We start from the raw sequence: 25584 nt of genomic DNA, 5'->3' as shown, positions 1-25584 counted from the left end.
ATAAAAATAGCATTCTTTGCACTGATGCTGTTTGATGTTACATATCATTTATGATCATCAGAGGAAAAATTTGACTGTTTCAGAAATATTTAAAAGTTTGTCGTAGCTACTTTAAGAACCAGTTGGTTTGATTTAAGCAGACATCTCTTCTGTACTTGGAATGTACACCTGTTCTGATATTCTGTTTTGTAGTCGATTTATAGTATCCACTGAAGTGGTCCAGAATTAGCAAAGCATGTCCATGTTGGCAGCAAAAAAACAAACAATCTAAAAGATGCGGTTTCACTTGGAAAATAGCAGTGTGTTGGCAGAGGTTTAGGCTCTAGTAGTAACAGGTGTCTATTTCTGTGAGATTGTGTCTTTGAAACAGTGATTTGGAATAGGTAGAGAAAATATTTTGAATAATATAAAATATTTGAAAGTAACTGTATTGTAGGACAATTTCTATACAAGTAACAATAAACAAGCTAGTTAATCAAATGATGCTGTATGTAATTTAAGCCATAACTGCATAATGTGTTTGCTCTATTATTATGATTATAATGTAAATATAACATTGATAGGCCTACATCACTTAGACTGAGATTTTTTAAGATTTATTGAACGACCCTAGTGTGTAAATGACTGTGTAGAACCCAGAGAATATAAACCGCAGTCACCTTTGTAAGATTATCCGTCATACAAATCGCCCGGTCACGCACACACCATCAATCAAAATCGGAGAGAAACCAAAAGCTTGCCCTCAGCTACGGCACTGCCTGTTGCTGTGACTCAGCCCAGCACAAACACAGCAGCACAGACCTTGAGAGGATATTTTGTCTACTCCTAATGAATTCCCTCGTAACACTGTCACGTCGGGTTGCCACAGGATGTCCCTTAGCAGAATGCATCGCCATAATTCTCCCTGGTGTGAGGGGCATTAACAGAAAATGAATAGCCAATTGAAATGTCCTTGTATGCCAACAGGACACATTTATGACTCTGTTGGGTTTTGCCTCAGCTGTAATTCCTGCCTAATTGTGAGGCATTATGTCGGAAGCTATGATTAATAAGGAACCGTGTGTGTGTGTGAGTGTGTGTGTGTGTGTGTGTGTGTGTTTCATCATCTCTTCCCCAAATGCCATTGCTGAAATGTCCAGTTCAGCAATGGCACGTCTCTCTTGACATTGGAGAAGGACAGACAACTCCCAGAACACAACTTGAACTCCTCTGAAAGTGTCTTAAGCCGTTAAAACCTTTCCAGAATGACGCTCTTTAAAAGCTGCAGGTGTGGAAGCATTAGCTCAATCAGCCGTTTGCTGGTCCTGGCATTAATCTCCACACCAAACCCTGAGGTGAGTACTCCCCATAGTGCCAAGCCTCTCGCAGATGGCACCAACAACCCCCCCACCCCCCTCATTCACTGTGCCCGTCGACTGCAATTCTTCCCCGATACAAATCAATACTGCTGGGCTACCGCGAGAGCAGAGGGGCTGGTGGAACAAGGGAGTGAGGGAGCCCAGGAGTAAGGTACTAAACTCCTCCTTGTGTCAATGTAGATGAAAAAAGTGCATTTCACATAATAGGTGACATGTTACACTTGTTCTCTTTTTTCACGGGTCGTGAGGAGATATTCACTGATTTTGAAATTCTTTTATGTTGACAACAAATGTTCTCCAGAATCACTGACTCCACCTTTAATGTAGGAAGGAAGGGGAGAGCGGGGAGGAGGCACAGGAGACAAATTGGGCCTCAAAATGAAAGGGATGGAAATAGATGGAGAGTGGTAGGGAAGAGCGGATGATTAATGGTGAAACACAAGAAGGAGGGAGATGGGGTCGGCCTGAAGACAACTGCAGCAAAGAGGACGGAGAGACAGAGACAGACAGAGAAAAAAAAGCTAATGGTTTCTCTTTTAGAAGACACACTGGGACATACGGGGACCAAGAGGGCTGTCCACAGGGGACAGAGAGGGGAAAGGAGGACAGAAAGAAAGAAAGTAAGGGAGGTTAGGAAGGAGGGAAGGAAGGAGAAGGAGCGGGTGGGAAGTGAGAGAGGAAGCATCTCAGTAGGGTTTTCCGCAGGGTGAACTCAGCCAGAGTGTGAGGCGCGGTGCAGAGCTGAGCCCAGACGAGCAGTAGGTCCTGAATTATTAAACACAATATTTTGCAGCTGAGCGAACGGCCGCAGCCATGTCGAATATGCCTACTGATCAAGGAGTGTGTGTGTGTGTGTGTGTGTGTGTGTGTGTGTGTGTGTGTGTGTGTGTGTGTGTGTGTATGTGTGTGTGTGTGTGTGTGTGTGTGTGTGTGTGTGTGTGTGTGTGTGTGTGTGTGTGTGGTTCATGCATTGCTGCTTTTATGAATGCTAACATGAGCTCTGATGTGTGTTGTGTGCGCTTTGTGATTGAGTGCACAACACAGTTTGTGCTCTTTGCTTAATGGTCTTGTTTTTTGATCTTGTGTGTGTGCTTTTGCTGTTCTTTGCGCACGGTTGTGTGTTTGTGTGTGTGTGTGTGTGTGTGTGGGGGGGGGGGGGGGGGGGTTGGACATCAGAGGCAGTGTTTGCCCATTTAGAGCCACTAATTAATGAGGAAGTGATGTCCTGAGGTCCTTTGTTTTAACTCCCTGCCCCAGTGGCGAGCAACCAGCAGTTTAAGACACACACACATACAGAAATACACACATGCACATACACACACAAGCACATTTTGTAACAGGTTTTACTACACAAATACTCCCATTTGACATTTGTCATTCAACCCTGATGTCTAAATATTGCTCAAATTATTTTTCATTAATGTTGTGGTAATCGCTGCCTGGACAATGTTCAGAGGAAGTTTTGAATTAGTTCTGAATGAATGAAGCACAACATGAACGGTGCTGAGTCACAGACAGCTGGTCAAGGCAGGACATTGGCACAAGACCCGGTTTTGGATCCTGATTCATGTATGTGTTATTTTTAACCAATGTTGGTCATTGGTTAAGGTTAAGGAAAGAGCATGGTTTCAGTTATATGGTAATTAACACTATGGGCCAGATCCCCTCCACCACACAGAATGGATTGCACACGCTAATAGCTCCATGATTTTGCGGTGAAATAGGGCCCTCAATCTGCCCCCGTTGTAGCACTTTATCCCCAAATTAATAGTTTTTACATGATTTTGTTTTAATCTTCTACATGACACATTTGAATCCACTCATTAAAACTTATTAAACTAGGTCACCCTGCGCATTTCCAGTAAAAACTAGCAGAGAGTGTCGTCTTAAATCTATAGTGCACAAGATATTCTACCTTTTTTAAATATTATAACATATTTGTGTGCCATTGGAGGTTATTTTGCACTGTAACCCTGCTGGTGTATTTGCATAGAAAATCATGTTTGGTCCAGCTTTAATGATGCATAATTTCTCCTCAGTGTCTGCTCCCTTCCTCCCCTCTCTCTGTACCTCATCCCTCCATTTCTTTGCCCAGCTGTCTTTACCTTACCTGCCTGTGCTCGCCATCCCATTTGTCTTCAATACTTTGCACATATACCGGATCTACTGAAGAAAAACCCCCACCACTCTTTCAGACACGTTCATGGCCTGCCCTCTTCTTAGAAGCGTTTTTTTCACAACTTCAATAACTTTGTCTATAGGGAGATTTTTTTTCTTTTTTTTCAGAGCACTTATGCAGATGAGACCTCGCTTAGATTGGAAGCTCAGAGAGTTTGACTGGAGGGGGTCCTCCAGGTCTTTCTTTCTCTCCCTTTATTAATCTCTCTCTCTCTCTCACACCCACACTGCCTGTCTGTCTGTCTGTCTGTCTGTCAGCCTCTTTCTCCACACCACGTCTCATTCTTATTCCCTATCTCTCCTTCTTTGCTCCTTATGATGTGATTGAATTGCATATCCCTGAATTGAGTTGTAGCCCCTTGAGGAAAAAAGAGAGGGAGAGGAGGACGTAATTACATTTATGTTTGGCTGCAAATGATCCTACTAATTCGATATGGATGTCGTGTCAGGGTGTGTGTGTGTGTGGGGGGGGGGGGGGGGGGGGTTTGGGTCGGTCTTAAGGGCGGTTTGAATGGGAATCAATGTAGAACATTGTCTGTCTGGAACCTGCTTTACCTGTCAGCCAAGAATTGGAAAAAAGGCACAAGGATGAGGCCATTTGGTAGTATAGTGAGATTAAACACATTATAGTGTAATAGTGAGATGAAACACATACATCGATTCAGTAACATTGTACTTACTTTAGTATTAGATTGAGGGGGCAGCTTGCATCACTGATAATCATAGTGGAAATAAGAGATTCAATTTAGGACTGCTCTGTAAGGAGCTCCTTACTGTTTAAACTTTGACATGTATGCATTGGTTGAGATGGTATATAGTACCTGTACTTGATCTTTTTCTCTTTATTTCTATTACCTAAAGCAGGGCCATCATAACCTCTTCCTTTGCTATAATGTCTGCCATCTCAAATGTGTGGTGCCATTATTGCCCTGTAGGTTGAAACAGTATACTGTACATTCGGAGAGTGATTCCTTCACTAATAGATTTCAAGTATCCACTTTGCTTGAAGAAACAGGCCGTTAAATCGGTTTGTGTTTTGTGTGTTTTTTTTTCTAATGGTGGTGTTTCGGTCCTGAGATTATCTGATGAATGAATATCTCATCAAATTACTGTCCAATTCATTCACTTTTCACATTCCTGTTCTATTTTTGATTTGTAGATAAGAGTGGCATTATATAACAGATTTTGTTCATAGTGTTCTTTTTTTTAAGCCATGTTAGCAGTATGCCTCTTGGCATGCTGATGTCAGTCAGTCCACCACTTTGGTTCAGATTGAAAATGCTCAACAATAGACATGTTCTTTACATACAACATAGTGCCCACAGGATGCATTCTACTGCCAAATGATGATCTACTGACAGCCACCATGTCATTCTTGTGTGATATTTCTCTATAGCTATTGATCTATTGAACTATTGTTCAGACATACTGTTCATGTATTGTAAGACATGTGGTGATTCTCTGACCTCTCATCTATTGCCATCATCATGTGTGCTTAGCATGCTAATATAATACACTAAGATGGTGAGCATGCTTAATATCAACATCTTAATTCCATGTAAGATTTTAGCATTTAGTTCAGAGCACCACTGGTGCTAAGCGTGGCCTCACAGAGCTGCTAGCATAGGTCACTGGTGGAATACACTGAAGCAGTACAACCATGTGGAATGATCTGCTGTTAAATGTAACCTTTATTTTAAATGATCATGGCCACTTTCATACATATTCCTTTGTACGTTTCGGATGACATGTTGGGTACTTTATGTCTAACATACGGGGTAAAGCACTGTACTTTCTCATACATAGGTAGCTACGCAGCAAATCATTTCATGTATGTGCACTGAGGACAGAATAACTCAAGATTTATAAATGCTTATCAGAGTGTTGTAGATGCTTGTAATTGGTCATGTTCACAACGACCTTAACAGCAACAACAAGTCTGGTCTGGAATTAATGTCCGACGATAAGATGCTGCCTCATCTATCTTCTGTTTCTCATCTGTGCCAAGTGAACACTGACGAGAGAGAGAGATAGAGAGATGCAGAGAGAGAGAGAGAGAGAGAGAGAGAGAGAGTATGGGTGTTAAGTGTTGGCACCGGCCCTGGTACTTGCATAACTCACTGATAATTAGGGTTGTATTGCTGCCAAGTGTTCTCTATTGCCATGTCTGTGCAGGTATTGGCAGGACATCGTTTAGTGGACTCTAGGGAATAGAATAGAATCTAGAATAGAAGAAAAAATATGAGGAAATAGACCAAAAAGGACACAATGGCCTCATTATAGCCATAAACTGTGTACTTGGCAAGGGTTAAGTGTTTAGCATTTTGTTACAATAAATGAACCAAACACAATGGAGGCAAGTAAGTGGAAAACTGACCCAGTTATTTAGATGTACTAGTTGAATTGTATTAGGCAACTTGATTGATCCCAAGAAGGGCAATGTATTTGCAGTTTACCCCATCAACAAACACACAAACAACATCCAAAATGTTAGATGTCAAAAGCACAATAAATAGACAGTGACAATCGTGTGACCAATCGTGTGGACACAGACATTACTATGCGTTTGCCCCTCCTTTGTCATCTCTTCTCCTCCTCTAGCCCTCTTTGTTTTCCCCTCTTCCTATTCCACTCCACTTCTACCTCCCTCTCCCTTCCTCTCCTTGTTAACACTGGTCACACATGCTTGCCTCCCTGATTAACTAACAACCCATTGGATGCTACTCCGTATAGTGTCTGCTCTGTCTCCCCGCGAGAGAGAGAGAGCCATCCATTTGCTGGCAGGCGGTAACCACACAGACGGCTGGCAGGCAGGAATGAGCCTGAGAAGAAAAATGAATAACATGGGCCTGAATATGAATACACAACATTTTCCGATGAGTAGCTCGTCTGGGATCAAAAGAAGAGTTCTTTGTTGTTTTTATGGCCTTGACGACCATACAAGAATTGTTTAAATTAAGATATGAGACACGAGGGGGTTGGTGAAAGTAGAAGATGAGCTCAATGGCTGAGATGACGCTGAGGAGTTTGAAAATGAGTCCCAAGTGAGACAAAATGCACAGAGAGAGGGAGAGAGAGAATGAGATAGAGAGAGGGAGAGAGAATGAGAGAGAGAGGGAGGGGGCATCTGTTCTTTCTGGAGACGAATACATTTTAAACTTGGCAGGAGAAAAAGTGTGAAACTGTTTGCGTCTGTGTGTGTGTGTGTTGGTGGTGCGTCCTCCCTCCGTCTAAGTGTGGATGAAGATTCCAGCTGACTCACTGTGTTGCTTATGAAGACAGAGGGTCAGACAAAAGAGTTGATGTACGCGAGAAATTCAGAGAAAAACATTCAGACTACACGTTGACACCCCCCCCCCCCCTCAACTTGACACTTTGGGGGGTGGGGGGGATATTTATAATACTAATAATAATACATTTACCTTTTCTCGCACTCAAAGCGATTTACATAGGTGCTTTACAATAGTAGCCACAGCTGCCCTGGGGCAGACTGACGGAAGCATGGCTGTCATTCATCTTCAACCACCTCAAACATACACCAGTCATACACATTCACACCAGGCAAGGTGGGTGTAGCGCAAGGACACACCCCAAGATAGAAACACCTAGGTCACAAGTGGATACCTGTGCATGGAATTAATATGGTTTATTATATAGTTTGGAAAGAAAGAGATGAAATGGGGAATGATATGCAGAGAACGACCACGGGCTGGATTCTAACCCGTGGTCTGCTGCTTCTGAGGACTGAGCCTATAAGGGGAGGGCGCTCAAACCACTACAAATTACCCATGTGCTGTCGTGAGATTTCAAAATAAAGGTCCCAGTGAACAAACCAGTTTGCTATCAATACATTCTCACTTTTGAATATACAACAGATTTCAGCATGAGCTGATTTGATTATCCGGCACTAATCACCAAATCCGATCACTGCAATTTATGTATTTTGGGATAATACGATACATACGCACACAATGTGCAGTATCATGAACATATCTTGGCCTTGAAATTGGAATTACATGGTTAAGTAACACCTATATTATAGACATATATAAGCCATGAGATTGAACAGTGACAACATTTGTATTTCTCTCTGTGACGGAAACAGATATTGCTTTAGCCAAATTCTATCTGATAATCTGCCTATTGTCATTCTGTTACAGTCATTTGGCTTCATTGGAGTAATAGGAGTTCTTGAGATGTGTAGATTCTACTGAATGAAACCCACACAACTAGGTTAAACCCATGACAGTCTCTGGTTGAGTGCCTCTCAGCCAGCAGGTCTCAGCTCTGTACTCTGATCTAAAGGCGTTCTTGGAATGCAGTCACACATAGAGGCTTTCAGCTCTAAGAGCCAATGATCATCAAGTCACTAACAAGTCACTGTTTCTATGCTGGTTCACCTCTAATCCCAGTCAACATTACACACAGCGCATACTAAAGGCTCCCATTTCTCACTATATAAAATGCCACAAATGCATACAGTATAACACATACAAGTGTGTTCACTAGATGTGTCGTACAGACGCGCCGCTCAACATGAGACAGATTATAAATATCCAGCAGTTTAATCAAACGCGATTAGCTCAAGTCACATTAACACAAAGCCAGATTATCCCTTCTTTATTCTTATTAGATTGTGTAGAAATAAATTGTTTTCTTGATTCTTGAATGTGTGCTAGTAGTATTTGACTACATGAATCCAGCCGACTTGAAATGTTCAAGACAAGAAGAATCGTAGATGTATGCAAGTGACTGATTTAATTGTATGTACTGTATGCTTTTTTTCAAGTGGACCTGAAGTTTGAGAAAATCCCTAATATTATTTTCAAACTGTTTTCTTCTTTGGCCCTGTGGTCATGAAATGATCTCGAATCAGAACCAATCATGAAAAGAGGAGATCCTGTCAGATGAATGGCCTGTAGCAGACAGTTCACCACAAACAGTAAAGATCCCTCCATGTGGCTGCATCATTACAAATGTTGAACATTGATCTCTGTGCAAGCTCTGAGCTTGTCATTGCCTAATACACTTTTGCTTTTCTTTACAATTCTAACAATTACACAGCTGATATCTGCTGCAAGTTCTTCAGTACAGCCTCAAGGTGCCTTAAAGTATGTTATAGACCTTTAGACGAGTGTATTTGGATGTCTATTAGCATCTGATTTCATCTCTCTAGCTCATTTTGAGGTGGTAAAGCGGGTCGGCTGATGATCAAAGGTTTGGCAGTTTGATTCCCGCCCTGCCACCTGGTTGTTGTGTCCTTGGGCAAGACACTTCACCCACCTTACCTTGTGTGAATGTCCAAAGTTCGCCTGCTTTTGGTAAATTAATGTGAATGGCAACGTATAAATGGGAACAGGTCTCCCTTTGAAAAGAGTAAAGCTCTTAATGGGAGTTAACTGTATAAATAGAAGGTTAAATAAATAAAAACTTTATTGACATATCTCCTAAATTCCTCCACACAGGACACAAAACAATGTCACACAACATTGCTTGTCAATAAATGATGGCAAATCAGAGCAGCTATACCAAGCATTCTAAGTTTATACCACTCAAACTGACAGAAAGTTAGGTACAGTGAAATAAAGGAGCCTCCACCTATCTGAATACACTATGGTGCTTGAATTTACATTAGAAGCCGGCACACTCCCAGTTTGGCTGAGTTTCTGGGCACCCCAGATGGGCTGGAGGAACGATAGAGCTACGGGGATCCAGCAAAGCCTGTTTGCCTGCGAGAGAGTTTGTACGTGAGAGAAAAGACAAACGAGAAAGAGGATGTGTTATTGTTAGAAAAGAGAAGGAGATTTTGGGTGACGTGAAAGGGACGGAGTGTGTGTGTGTGTGTGTGTGTGTGTGTGTGTGTGTGTGTGTGTGTGTGTGTGTGTGTGTGTGTGTGTGTGTGTGTGTGTGTGTGTGTGTGTGTGCGTTTGGGCAGTCAGGGGTTAGACACCCAGCCTGCCTAGTACCATCTGCCCTGTATCTGGGGTCGGTCTGGGACTGCCCTCTCCTCTATCTTTAACTCAGCTCTTTTTTCCCTTTCGTCTCTCTTTGTGCCGCCCTTGTATGAAAGAGACGCAACAGGCAAACAATTTTTTTTGTGAAGCACCGGTAAATTTTTTGGGATGCTTGGCTATTTTTCTACCATAACATGTCTTTTTTTCATGCTAGGATAAATAGGCCTATATAGTTAAAAAAAAATGCTAAAATTAAAATAAAAGCTGTATCCAGATCTATTCTATGAAAACGTTGGTCTCTATTACGTTGTTAAAATGAATGAATGAATGTTTTTTATATTTTTTGAAAGTTATACGTGTTTGTGTTTAAATATTGACTATAGTAGGCTTTTAGACACTGCAAAGTCACTCCATGTCTGCCAATGTGGAGGAGTGAACCCAGGCATACAGGCTACAACTCAAAGATATGACAAGAGACAGAGACAGAGTGAGACACAGAGGAGGGGGGGGGGGGAGAGATGTGTGTCAAAGGATATCCGAGTGTGAGAGGAAGAAGATGAAAGCGCTGGAGTTCAAACCCACTCCCAGCTTGGCCTCAAATCTCCTGTTACCATGGTGATATAGCTGCAGATATGCTGTCCCCTGAGACTGGCTCCCGAAAAAACACACAGGGAAAGAGAGAGAGAGAGAGAGAGAGAGAGAGAGAGAGAGAGAGAGAGAGAGAGAGAGAGAGTAAAACAAGGACAAGTGGAAGGTCAAACCAGCACAGGACCAGGTGTGCTAGACAAGGGGCTTCACTGCAATGATAACATATCCTTGATGCCATTCGGGGAACAACACATTTTGTGGGGTTTTCTGGCCCGTTAGTGTATACCGTTTCAGTTCAACACTCTCATCCAACATGTTAAAAGAAGCAGTAAAGCCCAATTGTGGATTACATTAAACAATGATTTAGTAAACAATGATGAATGTAGGTTGTATTGAAGCATTTGGCTTGTGAACACTGTATTTTTGACACACACAAAAAGAAATTCCCCCATCCTTTACTGTTATCTTCTTTCATATAATTATTTATGTTCCTCCAGACTGGTGTTTATTACATGAGGCACTGTATGTGCAGATCAACTTACGCACATCATTCATGCAAATACAGTATGCGACATTATGTGACAATGTGAGTAACGCAAGTGTCACATTACTATGCCATAGAAGTGGCTGCTGGAATTAAACCTACTTTATCAATTAATCAATCAGTTCTAACTACATTCTCTCTCTCTCTCTCTCTCTCTCTCTCTCTCTCTCCCTCCACAGCTGTTTCATTCATGAGACACAGCGCGTCAGCCTTTGGATTTGCCGTGAGTTCAACCTCCCTTTTTTCCCCCTCCATTTACATTGATCAATTACTCATCAGTTTGGTTTGTGTGTGATTTATTAATGAATCCTGCTATACCAAAGTGTTATTGGTCCCTTTGTCTCCACGGTAACAGGGCAGAGAAAAAGACACTGAGCTTTTGTGTTTGCTAAACCCGTCTGGCTGTCTCACCAAAATAAAGCGTGTTATGTGCAGCTTATTATTTAGAGGAGGTGATCGAGAGTGTAATTAGTTTAAAAAATAAGACTTAATAAGCGTGGAGTGAAAATGAAACTGTTCACACCCTAGGCCAGTGAAGGTGATGAACATTGTGTGATTAAAATATTATGATCCATAATCTGCTGTGCTAGTAGCTATCTCTTTTTAAAGATTGGATTTTAATTAGAAAGCGCCTTGCTGTCTATTGCAGTTTTGATAAAGTGGCAAGAAGACAATCATTTGATAAAGCCTAACGAAAGAAGGGTTATATCACAGCAAGTGATACCCTCTTTATACTGCAATGTTGAAAGTTGGAGTTTTTAAGTTCTTCTATATTAACCTGACTTGAAATCAAAGGATTGATGATCATGGCAGTTTTTAGATACATCTTCAGGTGGGGGTGACTCATGCCTGTAGTCTCCTTTGAGAAAGGATAACGGACAGATGCTGCACAAACGGATACATAATGTTGAGTCCTATTTCTCCCTTCACCGTGCTGGTAAAATGACATGCTATTTGTAAATTCCAAAACCATAGCTCGGATTGGGATTGGGATCCGCCACCACACATTTGGGACGTTAGAATTTGGTGGTGCGTGTGGTTTTCCAATGCATTGCAGTCGCATTGATACAGTACTATATCACACAACACATCATAATGTCGCTGATATTTTTAAATGTGTGCTGTGCTGCATGTTAACAACTAAACCAAGCTGCTGGTTGCAACACACTCTCTATTTACTTTGTTTTTGCAATGCTGCTGTTATTGTCAGATGTAAGCACACTGTAATAACGTGTAACTCAAGCCAGCTTTGCTTTGTTGCTGTGTTCACTGCATTAGTTTGATGCCACGCTAGACGTCATATCGTCAATCATCGTCATCTGGCGCTACAGCAATGCAGCAGCTGTGCACTCTGCGCACAGAGAGTATCTGTGAGTATACCAAACAACCCGCTGACTTTGAAGTAATGTTTGGCTAATGATAAATATATGTGTGCGTGATGCAATTTGGGTCACTTTACACCACCACCTGCGTCACAGCCAGAGGTATCGTGCATTTTAAAGGTGTAGTCAGTGATTCTGGGGAATGTTTGTTTCCGTAATGATCGAAAACAAATGGGGGGGGGGCCACCGTGGCTAGCAACATGCCCGTTTACAGAGCCTAGGATGTGTATTAACACTGGATTTTTTTTTCAGTGCACACACAGTACAGACAGGTAGCGGATTGTGCAGGGATATTCACTGATTTTGAAAAAAAGTGATTGTGGCATCCAGAATGGCTGACTCCACCTTTTTACTGTATATGTTCACAGATGTATTGATCCCTGGAAGGAAAGCTCAGAGCAGGGGATTGTTCTCTCAGGTGTTGTTATGTCAGATTGAATATGAAGAAAGGGAGAGAGAAGAGATAGGAACAAATAAGAATGGATGACAAACAAAAAATGTCTAGCGAGGCCTTGATCCACCTGGAGCCTCCACAACCTCCTGGATATACATAGGTTATCCAGGTTTCTTTGATGGCAGTGGATGGATGAACAGCATTCTACCAAGAGACATTCCCTCAGTATGGGGCTTTGATGATGATGGTGGAGAATACACTGTCTAACGCAGTGATCCAAAGTCTCCCAAAGATGTTCAATTGGGTGGAGATCTGGTGACTGTGAAGGCCAAAGCAAATACTTGTCATATACTTATCAAACCATTCCAGTGAGCCAGTGTTTGTATTGCATGTTCATTTTACTGAATGGGAGTACGGACACAATGGAAAAAGTGAAAGAGCTTCATTCCTGGGCCTTAAAATGAAGTCATTAAATATGTATGTGTGTTTGTGGCACGTCTTGATATTATCCTGAAAAACAAACTACTTAGCAGTTTCAGTGTGAGAGCTGATTTTTTTTTTTGCAAGGCTGAGGCATTGCACTGGATTCATTACTAGATAAATCAATTGTCTTTTCATATTCTTCATTAGGAAAAAAAAGGTGTTTTAAACTCCCAGCGGAGGAGCCTGCGTGTTTCAAGGATGGATGACTCTTTTACGTAATGGGTATATTCTCACATTAATATTGCTTTTTATTTTTATTTTATTGTGACTTGGAGATATGGAGCCCTGCCTTATTAGGATTGTAATCAGGTTGGGCACAGCCAGCTGGTCATATTCAATGAGAGTATTCCTCCATTTGAAGGTGGCAGGGAGTGGAGCAAATGACTGTGAACTAAACGAAGTCACTGCGTGTCACCATACCTCACTGCCAAACACAAACCTGTTAGTGCATAGTACATATACAGTACCAGTTTCAAGTGTGTCATGGAGAGAAATCATTCTAATACATGCAGACATTAAAAGTTGCCTTTTTCTGTGTAGCCGTTTTAATTCCATCCTGCATCTCTTAGGGTGTATTCACACTGGGAAAGTCCGCTAGTGCACTTGCTTTGGTCCAGACCAAATAGAGTTTTGATTTTTTTTGTTTGGTGTGGTCCACTTTCATATTGCCCCTTTTGCAAGTGAACCAGCATTACGAAGCAAAACCACACGTGATCTGAGGTCATTCATTCATTCATTGGACAGACATTCTGGGGTGGAGAGAAACAGGAAGCACGAAGTTTAAACTGCGAAATATATATCATTGATATAATATGGGGCTAAAAATAATAAAAGGGCCTACATCTAACCTATAAATAAAGAGGAAAAACATCAAATTATTGTTGTTTCATATGGTCATAATGTGTAGCCTTATGTCAATGCCACGTTATGTGGCTTGTAGCCTACGATGTGAAACATCATTTTTACTGTATTTTTGGTGCTGGATGCGCGTCACGCGAGAAGAATAGGCTCAAGCTGACACTCAGCTGATTAAGCTGTGTATCAGCTGGGTCGGCGCAGTTCAGCTCCAAACTGACACGGGGATAGTATTGACGGTCCCGTACATGGGAAGCAAAATAAAAACACACACTTCTTGCGCAGCGTGAATCTGTTGGCACTGTGCGAGAGACGCTCCCCTCTCCTTCATCTGATCGCTGAACACATTCAGCATTTATATTGTTCTGGGCTCCCGGTCAAACCACAACTAATCTTCCTAATAATGGTGACAACAACACTTTCCCATAATGTGAAGCTGACGGCTATTTATTAAAAAAGAAAAGAAAGAAAAGGCACAGTGCCTCCTGCATTTGGGTCGGATCGAGTCCGAACAAATTCACACCACAAACGAACTGCAGCAGAGTGCGTTTGGAAACGCATCGAGACTACCTCTTCAGCTGGGTCTCGGAGCGTTTGTTTGGTCCGCACCCGAGTGCGATTGCTGTATTCACACCTGCCTGAAAGATGCGCACCGAAGGCAGAAGTGCATCTGAGTTCGTTTCAACCGAACTAAACACGGCATGTGTGAATACACCCTTAGACTCGGTTCTGTGGTGAGATAGATGGCACTTACTGTAGATATTGTCATCTGAATAGTCATAGCAGTATACTGCTGCTAGAGCAAAGCAGTGTCAGTATTCAAGCATCCTGTAGCTCCTCCCCCAATCACATACATTCCTTTACAGATAGAAGCTATGGCTGTAGTTTGAGTTGTTAATGGCTGATTCTTTTATATATTGAAATGTTCCTTCGATATTGGATGTTGGTAAAAAGACGTTGCTACTTTGCCTCTCCTGTCAACTCCTTTATGTTATTGCTCTGGTTTCAACTGTAAGTACATTCCTCATGGCAGGTTTATCAAAGAGATCACACTTGTTGAAGCTAACTCCTGACATTCTGCTGTCTGTCTGTCTGTCTGTCTGTCTGTCTACAGAGCGTGTGTAGTGCTTGGGATTTTGTTCATCCTCTCCTCCATGTGCATCCTTGGAAAGGCCATCCATGATCTGGCTACCAAGGTGCCCCCGGAAGTGGTAAGACCAGACACACATATGCACGCACGCACGCACGCACACACACACACACACACACACACACACACACACACACACACACACACACACATACACAACAATACAATCTTCTTAGGAATTTGTAGACGGTTTGAGGTCCAATGTGGACATGAATAACCTAATAAAGAACTTTGTGGCGTTTATGCCAATTGGATAATAGTAAGTGTGAATGTTGCAGCTTCACTTCGAGGTTACATCCCATCTCAAAGTAAGACAGTAGGTTACCTTGGGTTTGGCTATACTTCATAAACACTGTGATCATGCCAGCTTTAAAAGTATAGTACTTTGAACCCCTCAAGAAACTCTAGAATCTACTCATCAGTAAGTACATTAAGACAATTATGTATCGTCATCTCAAGTCATTGTTGACAGCTGTAGAGTCGCAAGACTGCACTTTTTTTCCATAAAATGTGGTGCGAACATACGTTTCTCACTCACGTTTCTCATAAAACGGCACATTTATATATATGAATTAATGTATCACTATAAATTAATAATGGGGTGAGTGCTGGCATTTGTGTGTTATCGGAGGGCAGTACATATGTTAATTATTATTTAATGACCATTTGTTAGAACCTTGGTATACAATCAATGAGACGGATAATCCACCAATTCATATGTTTAGTATTACTACTCCCCAACATGGGTAGAGCTTCCCAACAATGTATATCCTACACTTCCTATAATGCAAATCAATAGTTTATTTTATTAGATTACACAATTACAAAGAACAATTTATCTTTTTTTTTTACCTTCTCCAAGACGATAATAAATAGAAATATATGTGCGCAATCTAAATCTATATAAACACATACAGTAGCAGCACACATAGAGAACACACACAAACACACACACACACACACACACACACACACACACACACACACACACACACACACACACACACACACACACACACACACACACACACATACACACACACCCACACACACTCACACCAAAAACGATGAGTTAGTGAGAGAGGTATCTTTTTATAGCTCTTTTCCGCGGCTCTTCTGACGTCAGCGTTTGAGTCTCCTCACACCTGACTTTTGTTCCTTTCTTCTCTTCGACACAGACACACACATTCATCTTCACCCCCCATACACACACACACATCTCCCTGGCGGTGTTAAGAAGGTGAATAGGGTCCCAGAATAGTCTCATATTTGTGTTGCTAGGGAATGGCTCACCCTTCATCTATTTTGCTCTTCCTTCATCACACTGTTTAGGGAGTGCCCATTGATTCACTTCCAGCTCTGTGCTTTTTAACCCTCTAATTTGGTTTTTAAATGATTTTAACCCTCACCATCTGTCCATCAGGCTTACCAATGAGTCCTCAACAAAGAGGAAAGTCATATTTGTACACTCCAAAAACACACACACTGTAGTTCCTCTGTAAGTTTCCAATAAGATAGTTTCAAGTTTTTTTACGATGCACTTCTTGATTTTGTTATAGAGCACAGCAGCGCTCCCCAAATCCCAAAATACCTTCACATTTTACTGTTGATGTTTTTCAGCTCAACACAGTTCACACTTGAATTTTTTAAAGCAGCAGTGAGCCGAGAGGAAATTGACTGTAGAGTTGGGGGCACTGCTGGGCCCTTTAACAGTACCAGGGTGGGGATATTAAAGGCCCCCACGTGGAGTCTTCCTGCAAATAAAAAGAGAACACGTGGCATATTTACTTGAGGCCTACAGTTGACAGTTCGGTCCCCGCCCTGCCACTTGTGTCATGGTTGTTGTGTCCTTGGGTAAGACACTTCCCCCACCTTGCCTCGAGTGAATGTCGATAGTTAACCTGCTAACGGTTTATGAATGTGTGTGTGAATGGTAACGTGTAAATGGGAACAGGTCTCCCTTGTAATAGAGTCTCCGGTCTCAATGGGATTTACCTGTATAAATAAAGGTTAAAGAGATCCTATTATACTACTTTTCTGGTCTTAATTCCTTGTTAAAAACTGCTATAGAGCAACCTGACACGAATCACGTCACAAAAAACTATGTAGATTTTCGGGAAGCTCTTTCTCTTATTTTGGCGATCCAGCAGGCCCTGTAAACACTTTGCTTCTGCCATCTCCGCCCCCTCCCCCCTTCCTGCAAACCCAACTCCGTTGTGATTGGTTACCTTGCGAAGGGAAGTCGTGATTCTAAATGTCTGCAAAGAATCAGCCCGGGCGGGACTCGAACGCGGGTCTACTGCTTCGTAAACGATCTCTCTACCGGCTGAGCTAAGCGAGCACTGGTCTAGTGTTGTCACCCCCTGCTATATATAGCAACCTGGGAGCTTGCCTGACCATATATGGAAAACATATCTGGTGACACACACATACCGGAAATTTTAACAAGTTCGGCTCGACTGGCTGCCATAGTTTTTAGTGCTCTGCACAGCCACCCCAGACGGTCAGCAGGGAATACGTCGAAATGCATGTACGTAATTACTTGATACTCTGGTATGGTTAAACATGACTATAAATCATTATAACAATGTTTATAGGTCATAAAAGTCGAAAAGTATCATAGGTCCTCTTTAAAGAAAAAATTATAATATGCATGTTCACATCAGCTAGCAGTTTTCTTCTTCTTCTATGGTGTTATCTGTACATGTATTGGCATTCTATATTGAATATTGGAATAGAGAGAAAACCAATCGGCAGGAATGTTAAATGCATGCCTCATGTGATGTGCATCATTGTTGCATTTTTTTCCATGAGTAAAAACATATTTCTGACTATGATTGATTTGCGGATATTTTACAACAATTACTAAAAGGTCGTCTAAGTTTTGGCTTTGCAAACTTTGTGTACATTTAGACCTCTTGACCACTTGGGGCGGACTGCTTGTGTCCGTTCCAATCAACCAATTTCCTGACTGTGGAGATGTTATCTACATGTTAGCAATGGATTTACTGTTGCAACAGCTGTCTGCTCAATTCTTTTTTCATGTCATGGATGTATATTAATGAAGCATGGTTAATAAAGCCCCAGTGTTGTGACTCTGGCGCTTTGACGCTTGTTCCTCTGACTGACACTACAATCTCTTGTGAAAACCCAATGCAATCACAAGCAGGCAGAACAACTTGCATGAGGGTTCTATTACCAAGACATTGCAATACGACATGTAATCCAAAACTTACATCTCTGGTCCTTTACTGATGTCCAATAATTTCACATTTAATCACAATCTTTTTTGCAAAAAAAATTCACTATTTGACACGGTCAAAAGCGTTCATGGATCCACACATACACACTTCTCTTCCTGTCAATAACACGCACTACCACATATTACGGTAGCCTGGTTCTACCAGACCATCGTACTTCATTTCATTTGTACAGAAGGTCTGGAATCGCTCAATTGACAAACGTTCCCTCACTTGGAGGCGGGTGTCTGTTGAGGTTTAAAATGATTGGATCTGCCCAGTGCCACTCTGGATCTGCCATAACCAATCGCATAACGTTTGGTCGTGACGTAGGTCTTGCGCCAGGACCGGCCGGAAACCAACAAAACTCAGCAAAGCTTGTTCTTGCTCCGGCTGAAATTTATCGATATTCGGCAGCGTTGCCGCAACAGACTGAATAGCTTCGTACAGACTGAATAGCCCGTATCCTTATCCATTGTCTTCCTGGTCTTCTTCTGTCTACAACTGAAACTGGCGCACAACCTCGACGTCATTGTTCTCAGCAACTTGATCTGTTCGCTGATTGGACCGGTAGAAATCTGTTCGAGCAGGAACCCATGAATACACCGCAGCCCCAGACTGACTACTGAAGAGAAAATTAAATTTGAGCGGAAGTAGGTAGGCGGGCGGAGCCAGGCTAAGTAAGTAGGCGGGCGGAGCCAGGCTAATATTACGGCATTGTACCTGTTGTAAAACAAAAGAATATAGCTTCTACACTTCATCTTAACTATTGTGTAAAATGAAATATGAGAATGAGAACATTTCAAAGAATGTGCTAAAGTGGCCCTTACAAGCAGGTTAGGCGTGAATTGAATTAAAGCTTGGGGGTATGCATATTGGACTGATGTTTGGTGAAATGAGGACGAAACAGCAAAACAGAGTGTTGTCATTCATGTAGATATAATGTGATTCAAGGGAAGATAAATGAGAGGTGCTCTACTGTGGGAATGCATATTATACTAGACAAATCAGGCGTGCGTCTTTCCTGATCATTCTAAGTGCACGTTTGATGTTAAAATAGAGTCGCTGAAGCCTCTTTGACCAAAGATCTAAAGAGATAAAAGCAGACAGAGTGAAGGTGTTGGTGGAGCAGGTTGAGGGCAGCAGCCATTCAGACTGTATTTGAGGCTCCAGTGCCATTATGTTAATAACAAGGTCTCAGAGGAGCTTCCTGACACCTGCAAGAGCCCATTACCCTTTTTTGACATTTCTCTCTCTCTCTTTTTTTCTCACCCTCCCGCTCTCTCCATCTGTCAAAACGGGCTCAAACACTCTTGTCTGTCTGTTTATTTTTTTATTTTATTTTTAAATGGAATTGACGTTGCTCTGCTTGGAGACATTTTGCATACACCCATACAAACAACTACCTTGCACATTATCCCTGGGCACTCTCACTATTTCATTCCTCTTTCAAAGTGTCCTCGCCACTGGTTCATCATTACACTGAGTCTATGTCTCCAGTCCCTCCCTATAACGCACCTTGTCTCTCTCCCTCCATTGTTGTGTTCATGCTCTTACATTTGTCATTCATAGCCTCTCCCTCTATTCCTCTCTTTCTCACTCTCTCACTATCTCTCTCTCCCTCTCTCTCTCTGTCACTCTCTGTCTCTCTCTCTCTCTCTCCCTCTATTCCTCTCCCCCCCCTCTCTCTCTCTCTCCTTCGGGCTGAAACAGGCTTTACTGAAGTCTTCATCAAACGGCAGTCGGAAGAGATTTATCATACCAGCAGTGATGTGTATGTGCCTGGTTTGTGTGTGTTTCTGTAGGACACAGAATCAGTGACTGAAAGAGCTTAATAGAATTGGATGTTTAAAGAAATAATGCAAAACTTCTGTCGCCCCCATGAGGAATTCTGAGTAAAAAAAACACTGTCGGCACATCTATGAGGTTATGGCTTTCGGTGATCGTGCATGGATTTTAATCCTACTGCTGTACGTCCAGGTTTTTTATTAAAAGTAGAATCAATAACTGAAACATTTTCTTGTTGCTGAGTTCTTGCACTAGTGTCGGGGGGGGGGGGGGGGGGGGGGGGGGGAGGGACACCAGTTTGTAAACGCTGCCATACTGAGAAATACAGAGAGAGTTTTATGGAGCTGATAGGCTTAATCAATTTGGTGTCAACTCATTAAAATTGGCTTAAATGTAACTGGCATTCTTTTATATACAAAAAGCTACACACTATAGCTTTAAGAGGGAAAGTATAATCTGCAGCTGGGATATGATGTCTCTGTTGATGGTTCCATTGACTAAAGTGGGTTTTCTGGATCTTCCTTTGCACGTCGTTTGTCCGGTAGAGAGAATAGAGTCTGAATTATGTCAGATGTTGCTACCTTGGAGCGCAGGGCTGTTAAAATCGGAGCAGACACAGAGGGTGAGGAAATTCAGGAATCCTGATTCGCGTCACGTCCCGGGCTGCTGCTCTCATGGCAGGCTGTCTGTGTCGGGTTGCCTGATTAAACACACACAGCTGAGATTGCCAATATGCCCCTGTGCTGGAGTGGACGGATGGACACTGAGGCAACAAATACATACATAAAAGTACATGCATGTGGACTGGACACACATTTGTATCATTAAATAGCAATCCAAACGAGGAATCACCTGTAAAGAGTTGAAAAGAGATCTGTTCCTTCTTAGCTCGTTTAGCTCATTGGAAACATGCCAGGCAGCTACAGAGAGGGGCAATGAGGCAGGCTAGCCTATTAGAATCTATACTGTATCATAGAATATGATACTGTAGGGAAAAGAATAGAGGATGAGAGACACTGAACACAAACAGCAGTCAGCCACTAAAGGCTACGTGTGCATGTGATGAACAACATGCTAAATTAAAATGTAGTTAGCTTTCTTTTTTTAATAGGTCTTCATTATGCAGCCTGTATATGTCCAAAGATGAAGAGCAATCAATAACTAAAACGAATAGGAAGCGTATCATGTCGCTTTACGTGACAATACAGTGTGTTTGTGTCTAAAACAAGGGAATACCTAGACTGACAATGTGTGGGGAACAACTGTATTCACTGTATTAACCCTGAACCATTTTATTGTGCCAAAAGTATGCAGAAATAATGCCCTCAAAAAATACACACCATGTAATATTAAAAATGTAGTGACCATGGCATATACTTCCTCTTAGCAATCCCACAGTACAATATGGTATTTTTAATTTAATTTTAAGTTATTTTAATTTAAGTTAATATACAAAATGGTTTATGTTATACTGTAAATAGCCCTGATCAAGAGTCTATGGAAGAAAGCTGAAGTCTGACAAGAACAGCATATTTGGATTTGTCTCACACGTATCGTTATCCTTACTGTCCTAGATTCCCTTTTCCCTTTCCTCTCCTTCTCGTCTCTGTCCCTGTTGGGCCAATTAAAACAGGGAGAAGCTCTGGGGTCAAGTGTTGGTTTCTGCTGCGTCTGTTTGATACTTGAGTTGAAAACAGCGGACTCTAACATCCTTTTAAGAGATGCTCCCTATGACCTTGGGTTTATGTACCAAGTCAAGTCTGTATATCTATATGTATTTATTATTAATGGTTGAATTGGCAAATGCTTTGTGGGGCCAGTCCGTCTGTCAGATTGAGAATGCTTTTAGTCTATGCTTTTTTACAGATACCTTGTGCAGCTTTCGTCTTTCTGTTTGTATGGTTTACCGTTACCCCTTTTAACTGTTATGTATAACCTAAATGCTATGATAAAAATAGAGTGCTTTTTTTATCCTCCCTCCCCCGTCTTTCTTTAGGATGACTTCCTGTACAGTGTGAGCATAGTGAGCGGGTTCACATGTGCTGTGCTGGCCGTGGCCAAGTTCATGCTGGGGAGAGTGCTGACTAGCAGGGCCCTCATCACTGACGGTAGGGTGCGCACACACACACACACACACACACACACACACACACACACACACACACACACACACACACACACACACACACAAAGACAAATTAGATCACCTGACCCTGAAACAAAGAGTGAGAACCAATGGGAAAGAGATTCTGAAACATTCTAACCAAAACCTTAAAATGGAATAAACATGTGTATGTTTCTCAGTGAAAAGAATTGAAAGAACTAATAGGTTGAGATCCCAATGGCTGCTCACAGAAACATGCTTGTTGGAACGAAAGCACAGCATACACACACACACACACACACACACACACACACACACACACACACACACACACACACACACACACACAAAGACACACACACACACACTCTCTCTCTCTCTCTCCCTCTCTCTCTCTCTTTCTCTCTCTCACACACACACACGCACACACACACAAACACACACAAACGCACACTGCTTTCCCTATGGTCTCCGAACATGCAGGCCATCAATCCAATAAACCTGAGGTTGCTGTTCTTAGAGCTTGGAATTTATTTCCCACAAGACTATAGACTTACTGCAGGCCAGACAATAACCCACCTGCTGGCTTTCACACATGGAGAAATGTAATTATGAAAAAAAACATCAGCTGCTACACAGGGTGACTTAAATAGTGGAGATGCAGTCAACATGTATGTCTACAGTAGTTTAAACGTAAGAGTTATTTATTTGTATTTAGTTGTTTGCTAAAATCTATATATTTATCCATATACAGTATGTCTATCTATCTATCTATCTATCTATCTATCTATCTATCTATCTATCTATCTATCTATCTATCTATCTATCTATCTATCTATCTATCTATCTATCTATCTATCTATCTATCTATCTATCTATTTATCTATCTATCTATCTATCTATCTATCTATCTATCTATCTATCTATCTATCTATCTATCTATCTATCTATCTATCTATCTATCTATCTATCTATCTATCTATCTATCTATCTATCTATCTATCTATCTATCTATCTATCTATCTATCTATCTATCTATCTATCTATCTATCTATCTATCTATCTATCGCTTTATGTTTTACTGTAAAGAATGATGCCTCCTGGAATATATACTTTTCCAACTTTGTTTTATGTACAAAATAAGTAATAGATTTAGATACAACGTGGTAATGTTCATAATATCTTGATAATCCCTTTGACGGGTTACTATATACAGTTTTTCTCAGTCGCTTTGGTGCTTTTCTCACATCACTACTAACATTTGCACAGCAGTTAGTGCATTTCTCAAAACAATTAGTGCAAACTGCAAAACCTAGTGGATAACCTGCAAAAGTACGTCACTTGCTCAAAATGGATAGTCTATTCCTCAAAAGCAAGTATTCATGTCAATGAAACTGCCAGTGTCATCAAAATGAGAAGTCTTGACACCATCGTTTATGAACAAGATAGTCAAATGGATTTGTCATGATTTCATTATGACAGTTTATTCTCTCAGTGTTTTCCAATGCAAAAAAAAGGTCAGAACTTGGTGACACTACCTGAAAAGGCTCAAGACAGCACTATACACTACTTGTACAGCCATTTGAAAACTACAGTAAAGTTACACATTGCTGTAGTTAGGGGAGTAAGTGAGTACAAGACACTGAATACGTATGTTTCACATTTTTACTGTATATGCTCTTTGCAATTCTACAGCATTGTGCAAAAGAAAGATACACTTCAGTCACTTATTTAGAACAAACATAAAAAAACATATATAACAGGACATATTGTAACTGAACATATATAGGTAAATCATTCTGGCACATCCAGACGTTCCTGTCTGGCCACATATTTTCATCTACATCACAACGGATATTTATCCCTTGCAATGCAGCGAGGAAAGTCATTGGTTACAACTGATACTTCACACACCTCCTCGTGAGTGAAAGCTGAAGTCCACCTGAGAGCAATTGTTCAATTTAGGAGACATTTCCAGGAAAAAATGAAAAAGAAAAGTATAAAATTTGCTTGACAGAATTTGATAACTAGTTCAACAATTTTGTATGTAATGACTCAAGCAATGAAATGAAGACTATTAGTTTTATTGGGAACGACTATTCAGCATCCATAAGTATAGTTCATTTTGACTGACATGACATAAGCAAATGACAATGTTATAAAACAGCAAAGAATTGTATGAAAGCAACTGATACATGTCCAAAAGCATTTGCAATTTGTTCAGAGGAAGGAGAAATTGCTACTATGATGTGCTCAAATGACTAAATGTTGCGGAGGTTGAACTAATAGTTATGAGAATTTTCATTCTGATCTGAGAAAAGCACCAAAGCAACTGAGAAAAACTGTAGTAAGGATAAGTAAAGTGTATTCAAGGCAAGGCAAGTTTATTTGTATAGCACATTTCAGACACAGGGCCACTCAAGGTGCTTTACAGAGTACACATTAGAACAAAGTGAATGAAAAACATGAACAGACATACAACATTTAAATAAAAGAAATAAAACATTTGAATACAAATACAAATTAAATAAAAATAAAAATTTGTAGTAAAATGATTCAGGTTCACGCAGTTACTGGTTTCTCCGACATGAGCAGCATTTTCCTCATGTCTGTGTTTCTTCAGGGTTTAACTCCATGGTGGGTTCCGTCATGGGATTCTCCATTCTGATCAGCGCCGAGGTCTTCAAGCACCACGCTGACGTCTGGTATCTGGATGGCACCATGGGAGTCCTCATCGGACTCATCATTTTGGCATACGGCATCAAGTAAGACACAATCTAACACATTACAACAACATAACACTTTCCCCCGGACCTATTGATTTAACATATTTCATAATTTCTACCAGCGCCATTTAATATATATTTTTCATCTCTACAGACTCCTGAAGGACATGGTGCCCCGTGTGAGACAGACGAGAAACTACGAACGCTTTGAGTGAGAGATGTGTGTGTTGACCAGACCAACAGGTTCACATACACACAAATACACACACACACACACACGCACACACACACACACACACACTAACACACACACACACACACACACACACACACACACACACACACACACACACACACACACCTGGATGCCTCCTGCCCTCCGCCCTATTTATCTCTGTCTTTCATATTCACTTCAATACAAATTCCACCTGCACATGCAGCACATGTTGGCTTATCGTCTCATGCACATGGATATATATATATATACAGATGATGTATATACTGTACATAGTACATTCAGACATAAACAAACACATACATGCATGCACAAAGACACACACACACACACACACACACACACACACACACACACACACACACACGCACACGCACACACACACAGGTTTCAAAAGACTTTGAGGGGAAAGGACAATGATTGAAGACCAGCTCCTGGAGAGAAGGCCCTGCAGTTGAATCCTAATTCCGCTCTTCGTCACTGTTTTTGTCCATGAACACCACCCGTTTTAAAAAGTAAACCCTGCAATAAGGAAGAGGCCAAAGAACTGAGACCCCAGTTTACCAACGGCAGTTTTGGATTTGGACCTGGAAGATGACACCTTTC

The 25584-nt window shown here is 41.4% G+C and overlaps 1 protein-coding gene across 1 annotated transcript in view; it reads left to right on the top strand.

Annotated features, from left to right (window-relative positions):
- The window catches only part of LOC307258533 (transmembrane protein 163a-like), a gene marked incomplete at both ends in the record, with an annotated part of 60330 nt that extends 35372 nt beyond the window's left edge, over nt 1-24958 (top strand). The window contains 6 exons of the mRNA XM_080038100.1: nt 10802-10845; nt 11901-11992; nt 14851-14947; nt 21910-22021; nt 24641-24782; nt 24898-24958. Of these exons, the coding sequence (XP_079894226.1) occupies nt 10802-10845; nt 11901-11992; nt 14851-14947; nt 21910-22021; nt 24641-24782; nt 24898-24958 (548 nt within the window). The remainder of the gene's footprint in view (nt 1-10801; nt 10846-11900; nt 11993-14850; nt 14948-21909; nt 22022-24640; nt 24783-24897) is intronic.
- Between the last annotated feature and the right edge of the window lie 626 nt (nt 24959-25584).

This window comes from Ammodytes marinus (assembly GCF_949987685.1).
Source record: "Ammodytes marinus genome assembly, chromosome: 12".
Classification (NCBI taxonomy): Eukaryota; Metazoa; Chordata; class Actinopteri; order Uranoscopiformes; family Ammodytidae; genus Ammodytes; species Ammodytes marinus.
This window is presented reverse-complemented; position numbering and strand designations above follow the sequence as displayed.